Source organism: Squalius cephalus (genome assembly GCF_949319135.1).
Source record: "Squalius cephalus genome assembly, chromosome: 8".
Taxonomy (NCBI): domain Eukaryota; kingdom Metazoa; phylum Chordata; class Actinopteri; order Cypriniformes; family Leuciscidae; genus Squalius; species Squalius cephalus.
In genome coordinates this window covers 5,852,892-5,875,308 of record NC_137129.1, presented here as the reverse complement: position 1 = coordinate 5,875,308, position 22,417 = coordinate 5,852,892, and the positions used below count along the sequence as shown (strand labels likewise).

The following is a 22,417-nucleotide window of genomic DNA, read 5'->3' as shown; positions in this document are numbered from 1 at the left end:
ATGCATCCATGCTGATATATATATCATTAAAATTGAGTTTAAAATATATATATAGCTCGATTTATTTTAATCAGTATATATCTAATGTGCTGATTTCTTATTTTGCGGTTTCTTATTTTCAGCCTAATTCAGTCAGTCCCACAAGTAATTTGTGGTCCACTAAAGGCAAGCGAAGAAAGGTGTATTATTGATCACTAGTTGAAAACGTGACGTGAATTTGGTGCATTCATGAGCAGTGGATTTTGGTTGCAGAGAGGAAATGCACTTACTGGCAAAGTAGCACTCCAAAACACTGAAAAGATGCCTCAAAATCAGACAATCTACACTCTGAAGCACGGGAGCTTATTAAATATATATATATTTTTGTCTCTTTTTTGTTTTGTTTTTGTTTCCATGTCTATGCATATCAATGCACAGGTTTATGAATTGACTTTCAAGCAGTCCTAAAATTTCCTTTCGCAACAAAGATGAGGCAGAAAAGCCCAGCTGCAAAAACAAAGCAGTCAGGACTCTCGCAAGACAGATAAAAAGCTATTTTCAAATGCGAAGTGACCGTCGGACAGATCCTTGTAACCTCTTTTGACGTTTCAGTGACAGGATTCAGGCACAGAGGAACTTTCCTTTGTTCAGAGACGGATGAGTGTAGCCTGTCCTCTAGAGGATCGTTTCCCAGTAGCTTTAGACTGTCCCACAAATGGACACATCCTTTCTTGCGAAGAACCTTTTTTGTTTGTGGCCACGGATGTGAAGGGAGCCTGAATCTAGCAGCTTTAATATGACATATTTTAAGAAATGTGGCCCGTGTCTGTATTTCTTCGCTTCCTTTGCGTTTCAACTCGCAGAAGCAGAGCAGTAGAGTTTCAACGGTGCCAACACACAGGCTTCGAAAGCTCTGTTGTCGACTCTTAAGTGCTGTCTGAGATGTCGCTTTGCTGTAAAGGAGTCTCCAGTCTCCAGTTTGACTGAATCACTTCTTTTCCAGCATTGTCTTTTTCTCCGAACGTTCATGCGTACGTCTCGCCCGTCTTGAGGGCCACCAGCTCCGAGTCTTCTGTTTGTCTGCCGTTCAAGTGTTCACTGTTGCAGTCGTGATGGAACATGAAAGCGGGCACCTCGGTGATGGAGGTGGCGGTGTAGGAGGTGGATCCCATGGAGCAGTGCTCGCGTCGACGCTGGCCCCACTGGGCTTTGTATTGCATCCACTGCCGTTTCAGAGCGCCCTGGACCTGCAGTGAAACATGTCAGAATCAGACAAGCAAAATACTCTTTTCATTAATGCATTATTTTGATTAATGCATTCTTGCTGAAAAAAAAAATCGGTTACAGTTTATTTTAAGGTTTCATTGTTATAGTGTTAAATACTGAGTAATATTAAGCAACTACATGTACTTACTATAGGGTTAGCGTAGGATTTGGTTGAGGGTTAGTTGCATGTAATTATGCATAATTTACTGTTATTACCAGTAGCGTTTTTTGGCACGGGCGAACCGGGCAATCGTCCGGGGCGGCATTTTTGGGGGGGCGGCGCCGCCGGCACGAGCAAAAAAAAATAAAATTAAAATAAAAATCTGCGCCGCGAAGCGGTTTTCTATTATCTATCATTTCACTGTGTGGGGAATTGGCAAATTTGTGCCCCCTGCAGCTGCAGGTGCCCCTGCTTGCTGAGAAGATGCAGTGCACAGAAGCTGTTTGTTTGAGAAGGGGAAAGGGGAGGGGGCGCGGGCGCGGATGACAGTTCACCTCTGGGTCTCTCCCAAATGGAACGGACAAGGGGGGGGGATCCATATAGTTATCTAAGTCAGTCACACCTCGACTTTCTTCCAAATAACGCACATTTCATTCATAATATTATAAATACAGGCCTCTATATTTCCTGCACATTTTTGTTTTTCTGAATGGTCTGAATGGCTAATAAAAATAGGTAATACAAAACGATTACTTGGTCACCACCACCAAGGTGAATTGGTTTAGTCTTGACTTCTGGTCATGACTCGTGAGTGACAGTTGGTATGGGGGGGATCAGGGGAAATCTGTTGATTGTCGATGTCGAGTGCCAAATAAGAGATGGACAAGAAAGGTCAAAGCCATCAGGTGTCCAATTTAGAAACGAGCGAAAGATAAAGGTATGCAACTATGTTTTCTCTGTATGATTACGGTATCCATGTCATGAATGAAGGGGCAATATTAATTGGTGGGTAGGCTATAACTCTTATTTGTTAGCCTTTTTGCTATGATTCTTGCTATGCTTAACAATAATTCGGTTTTAACTCAAACACAAGATCTAATTTCACCATAATATTGTGCTTTGCAACAAAACTGTTACAAGTTCAGTTATTACACTGCAAAAAATAATAATCATCTTATTATAAGCGGGGGGGCGCTCGAAGGGGGTCTCGCCCAGGGTGTAATTCAATGTAGAACCACCACTGGTTATTACTATGGTAAGTACATGTAACATATGTAACAAGGACACTGTAAAATAAAGGGTTACCTTATAATCTTACTGACACAGTATAATGTTAGAATGTACAAATGTTTTTGGCTATTCTACAGAATTAGCCAGTGATTTTTTTATTTTTATTTTTATTTTTTTAAAGTGGAATGTAATTGGACAAAGCTGGAGTCATTTTTCTTGCGCTGAGACGCCTCATCAATCAGAACATTCTTTGAGCTTTGTAGTTTTATTACAACCATCTTTAAAGATGAACATGAGTCAAACACAGTCTGTGATCAGTCTTTAAACAACTATATTAAATTATTAAACACCTATACAAATAGCTGTTGAATTTAATGTTTATCAATTTCAGGTAGCAGGTTTCAGTTTAACATCTGTTTTTATCTGGGAACATCTGGTGTCCCAGAGCCTTGTCAGGACAAATTGTGATTTGACAAGCAGCATTGCACTGTTTGTGCATCAAAGTTATTTTAAACTGTACTTTTATTCTTTTCTTTGTTGTTTTTTCCACTTCCAACTTTCTTTAGTGTGTAATTTTGCTGTTTGAGCATGAAAAAGGTCTGCAAAGTTACAAAGCAAAAAGTCACTTCTAAGTGAGATATTCTCTATATCAGTGTCACTGTTTCTGAACTCCCTGAAACGCCTCCATTGTAGTCTTGAGTTTTCTTCCGGGAACAAACACGTCACAATATTCCTCATTTAAATAATTCCCACCCAAGGCAAAAAAAAAGAAAAAAAAAATGGAGAGAGGCCGCGGTTATGGTAAGGGCGTGACATTTCCGCAACACTCTTCAAACGGTTGACCAATCAGAACACACTGGTCCAGCCGACCAATCAGAGCACACTGCGCTTTTCAGAAGGAGGGGCTTCATAGAGACAGGAACTAAACAGAGCATTACTGACAGACTGGGAAGAGAGGAGCTGCAACAATGGAGAATATGTGAAAAATAAGTTGTTTTTTTGAACATTCAAGCATGAAAACCTATTCTAGTGGAGCCCAAAAACAAAATCAAGACTTTGTAAAAGGGCATAATAGGTCCACTTTAATGAAAAATGTTAATTTGACATAAATATGCTTTGACCATAACTTAAGTATTAATTAAGTTTTTGTTTTAACCTCCATCAGCATGTGGGAATTATATTACTGTATTATTAGCATAACTTATTTTGATGCGCCAATTACCGCTCTGTACTTTTAACACATAACAAAGAGGGATATTGGATCAGGCACAAATCATGAGGAGACGGGGGCACAGGGGAAGGACATTAGACTAGAACGAATCATTACGCTGAGGTAAACAAACACCACCACAAAGAAAATGTTATTCTGTGTCAGTGCTCCTTTTATTGTCCTGAAACAGGATCTGTGCTTAGGACACATCCAAATTGTTTGTAGACGCGTTGATGCTGATGCGAGATGGCTGCTCATGCATAAGCTAATAATTGACCCATTTTCCAGGCCCAGAAATAATTCAGCATGTTTAAAACATGACTTACACATAGGCGGATGAAAGGCGCTAATTCATTCCATTCAAGTTCGTGCCAGGAACCTCATGCTGAGTATTCTAATGAAACTGTGTCTTCATTGTTTTGGTTTTGTCATGCATAAGTGCTTTAAGTCTGTTTTCCTCAAGTCTGGTAAATGCGTTTTGACGTGGCTGTTGGTATTTACTGCCAATTAATACCCTTTTCATGTACCCCCTCACTTTAAGAGACGCTTCAAGAACACGTCTGGCTTTCAAATAGATGTTCAGTGAATGTGTAAACGCATGACACGAGAAACGCCTCCATCCTTTGTGACTACGACCGACCCTTGAGAAAGTTACATCAGTAGCAGTATAATGCAACAGCAAAAGTCTTAATCCAAAAATATTTAGGCCTAAATTTAAAGTAGCCATGAAATCAAAATGCACAATTCTTATTTTATTTATGGAATATTGCAGTATTTATAATAAATGATTTATCCAGGCACATTGTTATTTCTCGTGCCCTCATAATCTTATATCAAAATAACTCTTGCAGCGTCATCTCTTCTCTTCTCTGATGATGTGTTTACTGACGTGAGGGCGGGGCAACCTGTCACTCACACCACAACCATCCAATCAATTCCCAATAGACTAAATCAAGTCCCGTCCTACATTTTTTCTTGTTCGAGAAGCCGTTTCAAACAAATATACGTCACAATAGGGAAGAAAAGACTATCGCAACTTCTGTTTTATGCCGACTTTAACATTTATGTATTTGAATTGCACATAAAATCCATCCATTTGGATTGCACAGTTTTAATATAAACAAACTAAACCTAATGTGATGCATATTTGTCAGTCATACGTAAATGAAACAGGCAAGGTTAGTTTATTATTAACTCTTTGCATCTATTTGTTTTTTAATCAATCATAGTTCAAAATGCATTTATTTAAATAGCTTAGAATCAGCATAAATCTGTTCTTTGTGTAATCAATTAAATGTATTAAAGTATGAACATTTAAAATATGGCTATCTGTGAGGAAGCTATATTCATTTAATTAAAATGTATGAGAAGGAAAGAAAGTGTATTTATTGATGATAATATATAAATATGGTAATTGTGTTTTAAACACATTCAGTTTATTAGTACTATTACAGAAATCTTGCCTGCTTCTTACCTAATGTATTACTGAAAATATGCAAAAGTTTATTAGTTTCTTTATGTTAAAACTATTATATGTAAAAATATTATATGCCATTCAAATAAATAAATCTTAAATTTAGGCAATTATATATAGAGAGAGAGAGTGCTGATTGATGTTGTTTACATAATCTCTTTGAGTTAATTTAACTTAATCTTTTTAAAAACCTGATTTTCACAATCACAATTAACAGCCGTGTCATCGTCGCGGAGTCACCCACACCATCCACTCAGCCATCAGCACCAGATCCGCCCACTCGTTCATCATCACCGGAATTTTAATCACCTGCACCTGTTCACCCTCATCAGCCTCACCATATCAAGCCTGCACATCCACCATCTGTTCCCTTCTGTGTCGTGACAGAAGACCAGACCCACCATGCAGAGCACCGAGAGCCCGAGCACAAGCACGAGCACGGATCCGTTTGCTGTTTCAGCACAAGCCCTCATTGACTCCGGCTCAGCGGGGAACTTCATATCTCTCAACCTCCTCTAAAGGCTCAATGTTAAGAGGAAAAAGCAGTAGTCAAAACCTAGAGATTCATTCCATCCTGGGGAAACCGCTGGGCCGTGGTCGCATCTGTCATTTCTCCCCCAGCCAGACGCTCCGCATAGGATGTCTGCACACGGAGGAAATCTCTTTTATGGTGCTGGAATGATCTACCGCTGACATCATCCTGGGACTCCCGTGGATGCAACAACATGAGCCACGTGTGGACTGGAATTCAAGGGAGATCCTCCAGTCTGCAATCGTCAAAACCTGTTCTGTCCCTCTTCAACCTAGTTCCAATCCGAACCTTCTCATCTCACAATGTTCAACCTCCATCGAAAGCCGAGAGACGGAACACAAAGTGGAGATCCCCTGAATACCGGGCGTTCCAGGATGTGTTCAGCAAGGGATTGGCAACCCAACTACCACAACAACGGCCATGGGACTGCGCCATCGACCTGCTACCTGAGTAAAAGATCGCCTTCGTGACCCCCTCAGGGTACTATGATTATAAGGTCATGCCATATGGGCTGTCCAACTCACCTGCCGTCTTCCAAAACTACATGAACGAGGTATTTAGAGACTTCCTCAACCAGTTTGTCATCGTCTACATAGACGATATTCTGATTTACTCCAAAACCCTGTCGAAACATCATCAACATGTAAAACGAGTTCTCCAGCGTCTTCAGGATCACCAACTCTACCTCAAATTAGAGAAATGCGAGTTCCACACCTCCGTTCACTTCCTGGGGTACATCATCGACCAACATGGCATCCAAATGGACCAGAGGAAGGTGGAATCCATCCAGAACTGGCCACAACCCACCACCATTAAAGAGCTGCAAAGTTTCCTGGGCTTTGCCAATTTTTACCATCGTTTCATCAATAATTACAGCTTAATCAGTTCACCTCTCAACTCTCTTCTGAAAAACCGGCCCAAGTCTCTGTCCTGGACACCTCTTGCCCTCATCTCCTTTGAAAACCTTAAGACAGCATTTGTCTCCGCTCCAGTCCTCCGCCATCCGAACCACCGTTTGTTGTCGAGGTCGATGCATCCACCACTGGAGTCGGAGCAGTGCTGTCGCAGCGGCAGGGTGATCCCCTACGCCTCCATCCATGTGCCTTCTACACTAAGAAGCTGTCCCCGGCGGAGCAGAATTACGACATTGGGAATCGTGAGCTCCTCGCCATAAAGCTAGCTCTAGAAGAAGCCGTTCCTCTCTGGCTGGAGGGAGCAACTCACCAATTTGAAGTCATAACGGACCACAGAAATCATGAGTATTTAAGAGAAGCTAAACGACTCAACTCTTGTCAAGCCAGATGGGCTCTATTTTTCACGAGATTCGACTTTAGTCACCTACCGACCTGGAAGCAAGAATTGTAAAGCAGACGCACTCTCTCATCTTCATCATCCAGATTCTGAGCCAATTGAAATGTCATTCTCCATTCACATTGGCAAATTCGTGTTTTGTTGCAAAACATGTGTAAACATTTACATTACATTACATTTATTCATTTAGCAGATGCTTTTATCCAAAGCGACTTACAAATGAGAACAATAGAAGCAGTTAAACTAACAATAGGACAACAATATGCAAGTGCTATGACCCTTCCCAGTTTAATCTAATGCAGTAAACCAATGGCTTTGGCGCTCTATTTTTTGGTTTGAAATGTGAATTATCCATTACCAAAAAGTTGTATGGACCACTTTTATGGGGGTTTTATGATGTTGCATGGAAAATATAAAAATAATATTCCTCAAAAATTAAAACCTAACTACATGAGGGTGAGTAAACAATGCCAGAATTAGCATTATGGGGTGAAATACCTCTTTATAATGATATTAATCTGCTCAGTCTGCTTACCTCTCCATTGAAAAAACAGAATATGGTTGCCACCAGCAATCCCTTGCAAAACAGAAAATATAGAAGCATTAACAATCATTTTTAGGTGTCTTCCACAAGTAAAAAGAGTTCAGTCTGAGTTACCTGGTAATGCAATAATATGTGCATGATGTAATCATATATCTCTCCTGCCAAGCGGTTTTCTGGCCGCCAAGGGAAGATGACGAACTGAATGCCCAATAAGGGCACCAGAATCAGGGTGGCTCTCACCGCCTTCATATACATGTTAGACTCAGCTCGGTGTGTATCTCTCAGTTTGGTCACTAAGACCCGTACTATGTTCAGCAGAAAGAATAAATTGACCTACAACATAAAAAGATATACATAAAAATGAACCCCAAACAGTCTTTAACTAACATGCTCTATTTAGATTTTAATTTCACACAGAGTTACCACAATTAAGCTGTGAATGAACACAGTGAAGTCATTGACTCAATAATCCAATTTTAACAGGAATACGATCTAATGAGATGTTATACACAATATTTGTCATTTGCGGCACTAAGAACATAATATTGCATTCCAAATTTTCCTTAAAATTAAGCATTCTCAAGTTTTTTTCATAATTAAAATGGATTACTCAGAGATAGATTTGTGGTAAATACCGTGTGAATATGTGCAAAGCTCAATATAATAGATAATAAATAAACGGACTCACTAATAAAGCTGCCATAATGGGGCCGTGAACCACGTAGAGCAGATGGGTCTCCACACTCATCCAGCAGCTAGTGGAAAAAAATAATAAATCTCATATCAGACCCACTGTCCACTGAATCTGGCCTGTCTTCTGTATTTACTGCTGAAAAGCACTGAACATTACTCACTTGTCATCAAAGTATTTCTTTCTCGCCACAGCATGGATGGATGCAGGCACCAAGGGGAATCCTGTTGAAAGGAGAATTGAGACATAAGTCACAAAATATTATCCCTCTAATGCAAAATGAATGATAACGCTGTAACTGTTATTAGACGGTGAGCCATGATCACGTGAAATGCGTAACTTGATTTATTGAAGTATTTGAAATCATAGCGCTTTACAGGCTCAGCATTTATAGGCTAAATAAACAGTAGTCTTTGATGCATGATGAGGGGTCGATTATCAGTAAATAATGACTTACATTTCAGCCTGTTTCTCACCCAAAGTTATAAAATAATAATGCACAGATCATATGAACTATGTTACATTTATTGGGAAGGTATGGCTTGGAAATTCACAGTCAAACGTAAGTCATATAGGGTAAAACAACAAGAGGATGAGGAAATAATTACATATTTTTGGGTGACATATTCCTGTATTGATAATAATTTTAACAGCGACTTTGAATATCCTCAGGACAGCTTGAAAAGCCACAAGATAGATTCTCTACAGATGGTCGAGGGCTGTCTTTTCGAGATAGGTCTGACTGCAGAACCGCAGAACCATACGTCATAGCAGTGTGAGGACGACAGCGCCAGCCTAACAGTCTGATGCCGGAACTGCACACCATACACATCCACCTTACATATACCATACCTAAACCTACCCATCTCCACCCCCTGACCCCTAAACCCACCCCTAAACCTACCCATCTCCACCCCTTAGATGCTTTTACCCCGCCCACTTCCGGCATCAGACTGTTCAAGGCTGGCGCTGTCATCCTCACACTGCTATGACGTATGGTTCTGCGGTTCTGCAGTTGGTTAATATTGGTCTTTTCTCCCTTTGGAAATGGATGATCCGACACAGGGTTATCACTAATAATGCTCCACAATTCACAATGCAGTTTAAAGGGGGGGTGAAACACTCAGTTTCAGTCAATCTCATGTTAATCTTGAGTAGTTATAGAGTAGTATTGCATCCTTCATATCTCCAAAAAGTCTTTAGTTTTATTATATTTATAAAAGAAAGATAGGCTGTACCGAGTCTTTCCGGAAAAAAACGAGCGGCTGGAGGCGTGCCGTGTGGGCAGTGCTTACGCGCCGATAGCTAACAACACACAGACATTTGAAGCAGTTTTACTCACCGCCTGCGGTTCCAACGCACGACCGTGAACCGTTGGGACTGCTCCATCCTTAAACATTAGACGATCTGCAAATCCGGCGTCGAACTGAACTTCCCTAAAGCCTAGCACAGCACTTTGATGGGCGTACTGCTTTCGCTCTCTCGCTCTGGTCTGTACGGGTGCGCACGCGCCCTTCCGCGAGAAGTGCCCTTAGGACCCGTATAAGGAAATTCCGCCCCATCTGACGTCACACATGCCCATACTCGAAAAAAACTTTCCGAAACTTGTGACAAACTCTATCAAACGTACAACTTAATTTTTTTAACTTTGTCCATGTTTAGCATGGGAATCCAACTCTTTAACAGTGTAAAAAACTCAGTATGCATGAAATAGCATTTCACCCCCCATTTAATAATGCTCCACAATTTTGTCCATATGTTAGCTACTTCCTAACCCATGTCATTGCTAACACAGAGAACAGGCGAAACAAGATAGTTAAGCCCTGATCTTCAATAAACCCTCCTAATAAAACTGTCAGTGGGAACAGTAAAGTACATCCGAATGTGAAATAAACTACGACCCCAAACATCCACAACTATCCAGCACATTGTGTCCTAACTGTGGATTGGCTGATTCGCCTGTCTTTCGTCTGTGTTTGTGTCGGCGACAGTGTTTTCTGTTTATGGAGCAAGAGGACATGACCACGAGCAAATGTATCCAATAAATAATGGAGCAAAGACCGATGAAACAGCTGCCTTTGAAAACAGGTCACGATAAACTCTGTGCTTAGCAATAGAAAGGGCGTTCATATTTACAATTTAGAGTTGGCTGACAGATGGGAAAGCAAAACTGGGAGCTGCGTTCAGACATGGGGAGCAGAGCTGGCGGAGACAGACTCACCCCAGCCCAGAAGATAATACCAGTGCAGATGCTGCTCCTCTGCAAATACGGCCACCACAATCAGCGTGTGCAGGTAAATCCCCTCGCAGAGCATCCAGAAATAGTTACAGCCCAGCATGTACATGTGGAAGAAGTGCAGCACCTTGCAGCCAATCTGCAGAGGGAGAAAAGTGAGAGAATGAAGTAGACGGGTGCTTTAAGTTTCACAATTCAGGCAAAATCTAACAGGACAGCCCTGCTGAAAAGACCAGACTATACCAGCATAATGACTATGTCCAAGCCAATTTATACTGGTTTGGTTCTGGTCTAGCTAGTTAAGAATTAATGCTTTGCCGTTGTCTACTGCAGTGGCTCAGGTGGTTGGTAATATTTATTTTTAATAAAATCAATTTCATGAATTGCATAGGCACTGCAAAACGCAAAATTATTTACAGGGTATAGGCTGATTAGGACAACTCATAATTTAATAAAAGCATAACCAACAGCAGAAATGTGATTTAACAGCCTAACATATTAAACAAACACTGATCCAAATATTGTTTTCGTATTAGCCAAATTAGAAAAGTTTGTTTGTATGCACAACTAAAAACTATGGGAAGCATTTTCTCCTTTCTTTTAAAAGTCCATTTATTTTGCTATCCTAACTATGCATGATTATATATTGAGTTGAGTTGTATTATTGGTTGAATTCTGGTTATTAGTTGAGATGTGTGTGTTGCGTTCTTTAACGGTCTGGCTAGAAAAACAAGCTATTGTGGTGCCAAACCCCCTCATGGAAAAAGAAAGCCTTCGTGTTTACAACTGTTACAATGAGCCCTTATCAGGATCAATTGAACACTGGATTTTCAAAAGGATGTGAAGTTCATTGCATACACTCTTTAACCTCTAAGCGTTTTACAAGGCGGTCTGTTATTGTAGGGACACAGACTTTACATTTTCACACCCCTACAAATGACACTGAACAAAACTAACTGTGATTGGTTGCTTTACATGTCAGTCAGACTGCCAATGAAAGCAGACCTACGAAGTCCAGACCTTCTGCCATCGGTCTGAAGATCTGGCTACACGAGACTAGGTGACATGTAGTTGCAAAGTTATATAGTATAATGTCTAAAAATAAAGTGCACCTTTAAATTAAATTAGCAAAAAACAGAGTTTTCAAACATGTTTCAGAATCTGTTATTGGTCTGCAAAGCAGATAGTCCCGCCTCAAGCTCACGCTATTGGTTGAGCCAGTTTTTACTGTGTTTTACTTGGAAATTAACTACTTATAGTTGATCTTGCAAATTAAACTGGGATGAAGTGTTTAAAAAAACCTTTAGAATACCAATTTTTGATCTTTAACATGGCCTGGATGATCCCTTCCTCTGAATTTTTGAGTTGCCTGGCTGCTTTGTAAGAACATGTGTGCAGTTTTAATTAGAAAATGCTGGCAAAGTGTCTATTCTCAATCCGCTGAGCTGGATCACACACACCTCCCAACAACACGTCAGTCATCCAGATTAACTTTTTACCATATGTCCATGGCATCGCTCTTCTGCCTGCTACACCCACGCAACTGGCAGCAAGTCCTCACACATGTTATTCCCCACACACAACTTTCCTTTAGAAGTCAAGGCTCTTTTACTTTAAATTCAGATGTCCTTGACATGTAATGGCATTCTAGTCAGACTAAGCACAGCTTATGTCAGAAACACAGGGTTTAAGTCTAAACTAAACCTATCTGTAACCTCTTCTCCTTGAGGCTGGAAATGCATTCTGCACTGACCGCGGCTCGACTCTCTGGAGTTGGAAGGAAAAACAGAAGGAGCTTGTTCTTCAGGCTGAACAAGGATACCGTAAATTAAACACAAAGAATGCACCCACACCCCTGAAAGAATGCACATTTTAAGACATCACACTGCATTACACTGGCCCCAAAAAAACAGACATCATTTTGAGAAAGCATAAGTAAGGAAGGTTTGTTTTTTAAATGAAGGAGCCTGGTGAATGCAATAATGCATCTCTCAGACAAGCCAATTTTTTCATGTGAGTAAGAAAAAATGATTATGATCTTTCTGAAACTCCAAAACTACACCTCCGCTGCACTCCAGTCCTTTCAGAACTTCAAAATCCACTCATCCAATCCATTTCAGCAGGGTGCAAACTCATTTTAGTCTCACTTTTTACCTCTGTTTTTTCTCATAATATTGGTATATCAGAAAAAAAATAGGCAATTCTCCTCGATCACATTAGGTACAGTAGCTGAAAGTGAATATTTTTCTTGAAACGCATCTCCTCACCACACCTCTTAGATCACGCAGTACATTCCAATGTGGCAGATTTATGCATTCCTCCATAGAGAGCAAAACCTGAAAAGATCATATTCCATGAAAAGGTCTCATGCAATGAAAATACAATGTGAATAAAACAATATAACCTTTTATGGTGTACTAAATATGTGTTTCTTCTTAAGTGTAAAATCTTACACATCACAAATATAGTGGAATATCTATCTATCGTGAAATATGTACTTTGAAGGTCTAAATGAAACAACAATTTGACAACACTTCTGATCTAATATTTGGATCAGCCTTTTTTCCTCCTTTTTTAGAAACAGAAAGCAGTACAATAAGGTAATAGTAACAATAGGGGTTTTCACACTTGAAATAGTTAACCCTGGGTCATTCTAAACCCCGGGTAAATGGAATATATATTGCCGACTGTACAATTAAGTTTATACTGAAACAGTCTCTTCTTCGCTCCAGTTTTCTGTGACCATTTGACATTTTCCCCCTCAAACCAACTGTGTTCATACACTAAAAAATGCTGGGTTGTTTCAACCCGTTTTGGGGTCAATTATGGAAAACGTAATTTTTAAACCCAACGGTTGGGTTTGTCCATATTTGACCCAAACATGGGTTGAAACAACCCAGCATTTTTTAGGGTGTACAGCTAGCATTACGCTGCGTTTCTGTGACTACACACACCACGTGAATATGAGGCATACGATCGGTTGTCTGTTGCTAAACGTTCTAACACGGCATCGTTCCAACTGTACACGTTTAGCACCGCAATCCAGGGTTAACAGCGTAAAACCAGTGCTAATCGTGCTTCTGAGCCATGTTTCATAACCCCGGGTAAAAAGCTGTGCTACCCCCGCTTCTAATTTACAAGTGTGAAATGATCCTTTTACGGGGTTGAAAGCGGGGTTTAGAACGCAGTGTGAAAAGCCCTATTGATGATGTGAGCATTGTGGAGTCACGCACCGGATTCCTCTGCACCACTTTGGGGTTGCTGACCACAGTTACGAGGTTGACGATGGTGCAGGCTGAGTTGAGCACATACGAGAAGAATAAGTTCTTGTGTAGAGTGATTCTCTGACAGCTCAGACTCCTGGATGGGAGATAAAGAAATATTAAATCACGGATCATTCGTGACAGAGGCAGTTGTGTGACTTTTTGCAGAGTAATTCAGTTTGACAGTTCATTTCAGGATGGAAACAAAAACATTTTTTTGGAGATAATTAAGATACATTAAAATAAAAACTCAATCTGCTTCTGACAGATTACAATTTTTACTAATCTCAAGCACTGAGCTTTTTTGGACAACACATCGCAGGTGAATAAATAATTCATAAATCAGACCATTCATTCATGCCATTTCCATGCACCTCTTCACAGCAGGTTTAATATAGTTTCTGCCTGCCTCCTCCTTACAAAGCCTGCATTACACTTTGACTGTCAGATATGCAGAAAAGAAGATGCTACACGCAGCCAGAAACAGTGAATGATTTCCCAGTTTCCTCTATATGATCTCACGATGTGAGTTGGCAGGCATCACTGATGTGCAAATGTAGGTGGTCATATGGTAATATCAGGAACTCGAGGATTTCATATTTAGAATGTTTTTTTTTTAGCCCAGTTTCAATAAATGGATGTTTTTTGGGCTGGTGAAGTACTGAATGTTACAGTATGTTTTAGTAGAACAGTGAACTCTTTATATCTCGAAAGATAAAGGGAAATTGGATTCCTCATGATACGACCCATTTAACGACATAAACAGAACATCAAGTTTGTGCCACCTGAGGCCTGTGATTGTGAGATGCTTGCCTGTTTTTAACATTGCTTATTGGTTGAAATTGGTTGGGATTATTCACGAAGCCCCTAGAAGGTTAAGGAACAGTGATCTTCAGAAATACATACACTACAATACCTTTCAAAATATTCGGATCAGTAAGAAGTCTCTTCTGCTCACCAAGGCTGCATTTATTTGATCTAATATACAGTAAAAACATTAATATTGTGAAATTTTTATTTAATTTAAATTTCAAAAACCTGTTTTCTATTTTAATATATTTAAAAATGTACAACATTTGTGTGATGGAAAGCTGAATTTTCAGCATCATTACTCCAGTCTTCAGTGTCACATGATCCTTCAGAAATAATTCCAGTATGCTGATTTGCTGCTCAATTAAAAATTCTTACTATCAATGTTAAAAACAGTTGTGCTGCTTAATATTTTTATGGAAACCGTGATTCTTTTTTGCAGGAATTTTTGATGAATGGAAAGTTCAAATGAACATCATTTATTTTAAATAGAAATCTTAGAAGACAGAAATCTAGAGGAGGAAAAAGGGTATTTTTGAGTAAATGTTGTTTTGTTGTTGGTCAGGAGTTAAATATGCCAAATTTGGGACGTAAAACAAGTTCACACCTGCATCAGCAAATGTCATCACAATCTCTGAATTAAGAAAGTAATGCTACTCACATGATTTTACTCAGTTTAACCTAAAATTGCCAGCAGAGATCAGCTGAGTGCAATGGGATGGGAGTGAAAGCTGAGCTCATTTTCCAAAGCTATTTCCCATATTCCTAACCAAAAATTTCTGGCATTATTCAGTGGGGCATAAATTAAAGCTTAGTGCAGCTGTATGCTGACACGTACCTCTTTGAGCACCACATCTGGACTCAATAAGACGACATTAAGACTTTGACATCTCAGAAGATCGGACTGTAAATATCACCATCGCACCCTAAAAACAAGCGTTGCTACGTTACACTTCCAGATAGTGTACCAAACCAGCTGAACATCACAACTGACACAATAAAAATATTAACAACTGCGAATAAATGAACTGGCCCAGTGATATTTCAAAAAAGTTGAAAGGATTGTTGATCAGATCGCTTAGGCACAAACAGAACGAAGCCAAAGACATCCAAATGTTCTTTAAATAATGCTTTCCTTTTTCCCCAGTAATTTTAGGCTACATTTGCAGGGATATGAAACATGCGATAATAATGCCATAATCAAAAATGAAATGTCCTAACAACAGACTGTAATTTCTTTAAAAACACAAACAAAAAAAGAATTTATTGAGTGCTAATGTTGAAATTAGGTCTTAATAGAAACATGCTTTTAATCCTCTAAATAATAATCAATCTAAAGAGTACATTAAGCAATCATGGAAAGATTGAGAGAAAGAGAGAGTCGGTGTACTGAAAAAATGATAATAAAATAAACTATGAGATTGTAAGCTTACTTGCTGGATACAACTATGTGACATACAACCCAAAAGTTTATGTGGCGTTTAATGTATATATGACTCTCTGGCTCCTACATTTAATTACCCATGAAATTAAGTTTACCCTAGGGGACACAGACATACGGAGGAAACCAAGTCAGCATGAAATGACACACAAAACCTGACAAATACTCATCATTTGGCTCAGAGCTTAGTGCAGCTCTGCCAGATAAATGGACACCAAGGATTTGCACTCAATAAAACACAATGATGAGAAACTATCGTTTTTTGCGATGCCAGAGCCAAATGACCTTTCTCTTTCAGCCTGTAAGTAGAGTGCAAACAGTCGGGTCCTATTAAAAGTTCATTTGTTAATGTTAATGACAGAAGGGTCACTAAATCATTTAAACGTCCATAAAAACATGCACGCTCATTGAGCTGACTCACAAATGTTACAATGTTCTGTGATGTTTTTATTTCAAGCACCAAATTAATAATCTTAATAACTGCGATTCGTGACTGACGAAAGTATACTCAACTGTACCTTTAAATAGTTTTGACACACAAAACAAATGAACATATAGGAAATAAAATACAAAGATAGTTCTGCTTTTTTTTGGACATTATCTTTTCGTTGTCCCGCTCTGTTTAGATTCCGACTCTGGACATTCTCTCAAGCAACTTTATAAGACGTATGCTTGCTTTTTAAACTGTATTATAGGAGTTGTCATTTATGCTGAACAACTGTTGGCTGCTTTTCTTTCACAATCCAGTCCAACTCAACCATTAAAATTGTTTGTAAAGAAACTGTAGTTGGGTTCATTCAGATAAACTTTCAGGCAATTAAAGCAGGTTCTCCAGCTGAATTTTCTTTTCATTTTAACAGAAGGTCCAAGTTCTACTGATTTTTCTTTCTTTGTTTATGCGTTAGGTTTTTAGGGACCACCTTTTCTAGACAGTGATTGGGTGGTCTGGTTTAACTTCCCCTTCAAGAAAGACAATATTTATTGTCCCATTCTCAATATCTCATCCGATATTACAAAACCGATACCAGATTATGGCAAAATGGTTTAATGCTTTAAAAACGACTTTCTTAATTGTCTTAATGTACAATTATTAATTGTACATTGCTCTTATTTACATTGTGTTTACACTTAGTATGTTAAAATAAAAGGATTATCACGAGCAAACAAAACAAAACTTGTGCGTTTTCAGCGGTGTTAAAGGAGAACTCCGGTCAATTTTAACATTGAGCTCATTTTTTTGTACATTTGGAGTGCTGTCAATACAGAGAACAACGACAAAAATCGGTGTTGCCTACACCGAGTTATTCTATTTTTAAAATTAGCCTCTTAACATCCTTGATGTGTCATTACAAGTGCACAGGTCATGTGAGTGATTCCTTCAGAGTGAACATGAGTGAATCTGACTGCAGTAGATGTGAAAGATATGAATAAAAATGATGTTATTTAAGCCAGCGCAAATACCTGTGTTTACATCCTGTTTTCGGTCGAAGCCCACAGTAATCGATTGCCGAGTTCACGCGCGTGATCATAGGTACTAAACCTATGCGTGTGAACTCGGCAATCGACTACTTTGGACTTCAACCGAAAAACAGGATGTAAACAGGTATTTGCGCTGGCTTAAATAACATCATTTTTATCCATATCTTTCACATCTACTGCAGTCAGATTCACTCGTGTTCACTCTGAAGGAATCACTCACATGACCTGTGCACTTGTAATGACACATCAAGGATGTTAAGAGGCTAAAAGCAGGTTTAGTACTTGCCCCATTGAAGTCAACAGGGTGCAAATTTTAAAAAGAGGATAACACGGTGTAGGCAACACCGATTTTTGTCGTTGTTCTCTGTACTGACAGCACTCCAAATGTACAAAAAAATGAGCTCAATGTTAAAATTGACCGGAGTCCTCCTTTAAGTGAATTCTGATTATCTTACTGACTAGCACCTCTGATTGGCCATTGCGTTCACGCACTCAACAGATATGATTGTGATTGGCTACAATGCTCAAAGCTTGTAAAAACACACTGTAAATAGAAACCTTTTTAGCTCAGAGAGCGCTCAAACAAACACGAACGAGGGCGTTTAAAAGGAGCGCTTATCAGTGTACAACCTGCAGAAACGCACCGGTCCTGGTATACTACGGGGAAGTTGACTGCTTGAATCTGATTGGTTGACAAAAGTTCTAAGGTGTGCTATTAGTCTGCTATCAGTGGCTCAAGTCTCCATTACTAGCTCTAAAATGACGTTTTGGAATTAGCAACGGAAGCTTGGGATTAGATGCGTTAGAAATGAGTCCCACACACAAGAGCGCTTCAAGGACAAAAACCTGAAAGATGTCTTGAAATACATCATCTGAACAATGTTTTGGGGTGTGGTAACTAGTATAAACGGAATAATTATCTCTGGGCCGTTGAATTATTGAAAAATAATGCATTATTTTTCAAACGGGAGTCATCAATTATTCCAGACTTGTTAGTATATCTGTTTTTCATCGGTATAAAATTATATGATTCCAGTTTTGTATTTGTTTTTTTTTGTTTTTCTTCACCAAAACAATATCATATTGACATAATTCCTTTTGGATTTCAGTTTGTATACAAACGAAAATTGCATTTCAGTGTATGATTTGCAATTCAGTCAAATAAGGTGGTTGGTTTAGATTTTGATGTATTCACAAAGCACTGTATATGGTAATTCAGCCAATAAGCTCAGAGAAAAGGCCAATTTTCCTGACTTTGTGGAAGTAAAAGCCTGATCCACAGTTGAATATAATTCAAGGGTTAATGCATTTAACTTCAGGGTTCAGACTGCATTTCCGCGTGGCCATGCTGACGGGAACGGCTATCCATCTTTTCTATTCAGTTTGAATTGACCACTGTGATAAATGGGGTAAGCGAGAGCCTCTTGGTAAATCTCTCTTTGAAAAGCTTAAACGCGGACTCTGTCAATTAAATAAATCTCAGACGCCACCGCAGCACTCTACCTCCACACCGTCACCGTCAACAGCTCTGAGTAATGTTCGAGAGTAGACAACACACAGCCCTGCCAAAAACAAGTGAACAACTGAGCGACCCATCATCGAGAGGTTTATTGAAGTAACTGCAGCTACGCAGCAGATATTTCTGGCCTTCTTCAACTCGTAAGGGTGGAGACAGTCAAGAGGAGATGGAAACTCACCTGAAATAAAAGAATATGGCCAGTGAGATGAGAAGGGACACTATAGAAAGAGCATGACCCACAATCGCCATGTAATACAAAATAAACGCCATCTGAAATGAGACAAATAATGTCATGGTCAAACCACGTTCTCATGAGATTCACTTTACTGCCTTCATTTTTTTGGGGTTCAAGAGACCCTAATGTAAATTCACCTTTTATATTCAAATGTATTATTGCAATTTATTATTCAATAAAGTAGTTTTAATATTATTATTAAGAAAAGTGGAGACAGATTGTATTTAACAGATTTAACAGATTGCATCTATTAAAAAAATATATATATCATATAAGATTTCAGTCTCTGAAAGGACAAACTGTATGCAATTTAAAATTATTTATGGACGGTATTTAAAATGTGTTATCACATTGATATTCTGTTAATAATCAGTTCTCATAGGATTACAACAAAGTATCAACCTGAAACTTCAATAATAAGTATATTTTGAAGTATTAAACATAACATAGTAATAAAAAAAGATCATATAAGCATATTTTTCATATGTGTTATTTAGCAGTAAGTTTCATGCAACAAGGATAAAATCTCAAAGTAGTAAGAAAGCATAAAAGTAGCATTGAAAGTGCATATCCCAATTTTCTATGCCTTTTTTATGAACTCCATCTGGTGTGATGGAGTGAAGTGCACAGACTTTATTTGAGTTTGCCTGAGCTGACATTTTCTCTCTATCCCTCACTTTGTAAAGCAGCAGTTGTATGGCTCTGAAACCATTATGTTATGAATAATTTTCAGAGCCGCTGTCCCCCAGAAAAGCTGTTAAGTTAAACTGAAACTGCCTTGTATCGACATTACGCTTCACTGCCACTGAGTCTGAAAGAAACACGCAAATCCAACATGGCCTTCAGTAACAGCTTTTAAATAGTATGAAACTGTATCAGAGCTGTATCTATCATATTTCTAACCTATTTCTGGCATATTTCTTATTTGTCTTGTTTTCTTTTCTTTTGCAATATTTATATACACATTTTAGAAAACCAGAAGCTAGTAAACTATATGCTATATGGATATTCTGGATATTTGTAGATCAACCCTGCATGTTTAAACACATGGGCTAAAATCACAAGAAATAAAGTTTTTACATTGAAATCTTGCAATCTAACATCCCAGTTAACACAAATATGTTCTAAGAACGTTTTAATGTTCCCGTTAAGTTATGAAAACATTATTTCTGAATGTTTAAAATGATGAATGTTCAGTTTTTTATGTATTTAAAAAAAAATATATATATTCTTGGTTATGTGACACTGAAATTTTCCAAACATTATGGGAATGTTACTTTTGAATGTACTTTTGCAAAATGATCAAATGGAATGTTCCCTTAACATTCATGTAACTAAGAAAAAAAAAACATTTTAAAATGTGAAAGTTTTGAACATTCTGAGATCAATCCGAAATAACGTTTTAATAACTTTTTCATAACTAATTTTTTGTTAGAGTTTCTTTCATAACATCTGACCCTTTAATTCAGAAATATTCATAACAATAACATTTTCCTTCAAGACAAGTGCAGAATTTAAGGATGTCCCATCCTCCTACCTTGAGCTTTTCCTTGGTATGAGCAATGCAAAGGGTGTAGTTGGACCAAGTCCTGTTTGTTTCAGGGTGTCTGAACCAGTTTCCAGTCTCATCACAATATTTGGTGACTTTTTCTAAATGAACAGGGAAAAAGACGTGAGATAAGTGCATGACAAAAGCCATTATATTTTAGCTTTTAAAGTAACCCTGGTGACAGAAAGGCTCAAAGCTTTCGAAATGCTTCAAGAATTGGGCTGGTGTAGACTTGCACAGCCTCTAAACTGGTTTTGTTTCAGGATGATGACCTAGAATGCTTCTCTGCAGGACTTGACATTAACTTTTTTGCTCACCAGCCACTAGTGGTTTTCCAAAGTTACTAGTCACGCAGCATTTTCACTGGCCACAAATTTTGACATTGATACCAAGGGGAAAACTGCCATATAGATATTTTTAATATTATCTCATAATTTGGCACCAGGTATATTAGGCTGCTGTCACTTTAAGACCTGACGCACAGATCCATTATACTGTTACACATGTGTTTTCTTTCTCAACTGTTTACGTTCACTTAAAACATAACTGACTGTGTTTATGTGAATGCAAAGACGGGGATTTTGATATTATTTTGTGTGTATTTGACTGTTTAAGCACAATAAGCATGAAAAAATAACTCAATTTAGTAAAAATGAAACGGGTAAGTGAGGGGAGGAGGGTTTGTGTGTCAACTTGCTGTCAGAGAAATGAGAGAGCGAGAAAGCGCAGCTGGTATTGTGTATCTATTCTGTGGGAAATTAGTGTTTCAGTTATTTCAGTATCGATATGCATTAAAAAAAATCTATAATTTTGACAACACTACATTTCAGATGCCTTTTTAAAAGACTTAAAGGGTTAGTTCACCCAAAAATGAAAATTCTGTCAGTAATTACTCACCCTCATGTTGTTCCAACCCCGTAAGACTTTCGTTCATCTTCAGAACACAAATTAAGATATGTTTGATTAAATCTGAGAGCTGTCTCACTCCTTCATAGGCTTCTTTGTTATTGAAACTTGCCGGCCCAGAAAGTTAGTAAAGACAATGTTTAAAATAGTCCAAGTGACTACAGTGGCTCAACCTTAAGTTTATCAAGCGACGAGAATACTTTTTGTGTGAAAAACAAACAAAAATTACGACTTTATTCAACTATTCATTTTCTTCTGTGTGTGCCTCTGAGTGAGTTCATGTAGTGTAAAAGCACAGCCAGAATCACATGCATCACACACATGACCAGCGTCGGCCAATAGTGAGCCTACGTTCTGACGTACAACCCAGAAGCGCTGCGCTTTTACACTACATGAACTCACTCAGAGGCACACACAGAAGAAAATGAATAGTTGAATAACGTCGTTATTTTTGTTTGTTTTTCACACAAAAAGTATTCTCGTCGCTTGATAAACTTAAGGTTGAGCCACTGTAGTCACTTGGACTATTTTAAACATTGTCTTTACTAACTTCCTGGGCCGGCAAATTTCAATAACAGAGAAGCCTACGGAGGAGTGAGACAGCTCTCAGATTTAATCAAAAAATATCTTAATTTGTGTTCTGAAGATGAACGAAAGTCTTACGGCCGGCCGGGGTTGGAACAACATTAGGGTGAGTAATTACTGACAGAATTTTCATTTTTGGGTGAACTAACCCTTCAAATTGAAAAGTGTATTATATTGTAAATATAAATTATATAATGTCTATATTATATTACATAT

The 22,417-nt window shown here is 38.6% G+C and overlaps 1 protein-coding gene across 1 annotated transcript in view; it reads right to left on the bottom strand.

Moving 5' to 3' along the window:
* Window positions 1-391: 391 nt before the first annotated feature.
* The window catches only part of calcr (calcitonin receptor), a 61,348-nt gene continuing 39,322 nt past the window's right edge, over window positions 392-22,417 (bottom strand). The window contains exons 8-16 of the mRNA XM_079878229.1: window positions 20,699-20,811; window positions 19,105-19,196; window positions 13,648-13,774; window positions 10,400-10,553; window positions 8,342-8,402; window positions 8,176-8,242; window positions 7,602-7,820; window positions 7,479-7,520; window positions 392-1,226 (exon numbers count right to left, since the gene is read on the bottom strand). Coding sequence (XP_079734355.1) covers window positions 1,005-1,226; window positions 7,479-7,520; window positions 7,602-7,820; window positions 8,176-8,242; window positions 8,342-8,402; window positions 10,400-10,553; window positions 13,648-13,774; window positions 19,105-19,196; window positions 20,699-20,811 — 1,097 coding nt within the window. The 3' untranslated portion in view covers window positions 392-1,004. The remainder of the gene's footprint in view (window positions 1,227-7,478; window positions 7,521-7,601; window positions 7,821-8,175; window positions 8,243-8,341; window positions 8,403-10,399; window positions 10,554-13,647; window positions 13,775-19,104; window positions 19,197-20,698; window positions 20,812-22,417) is intronic.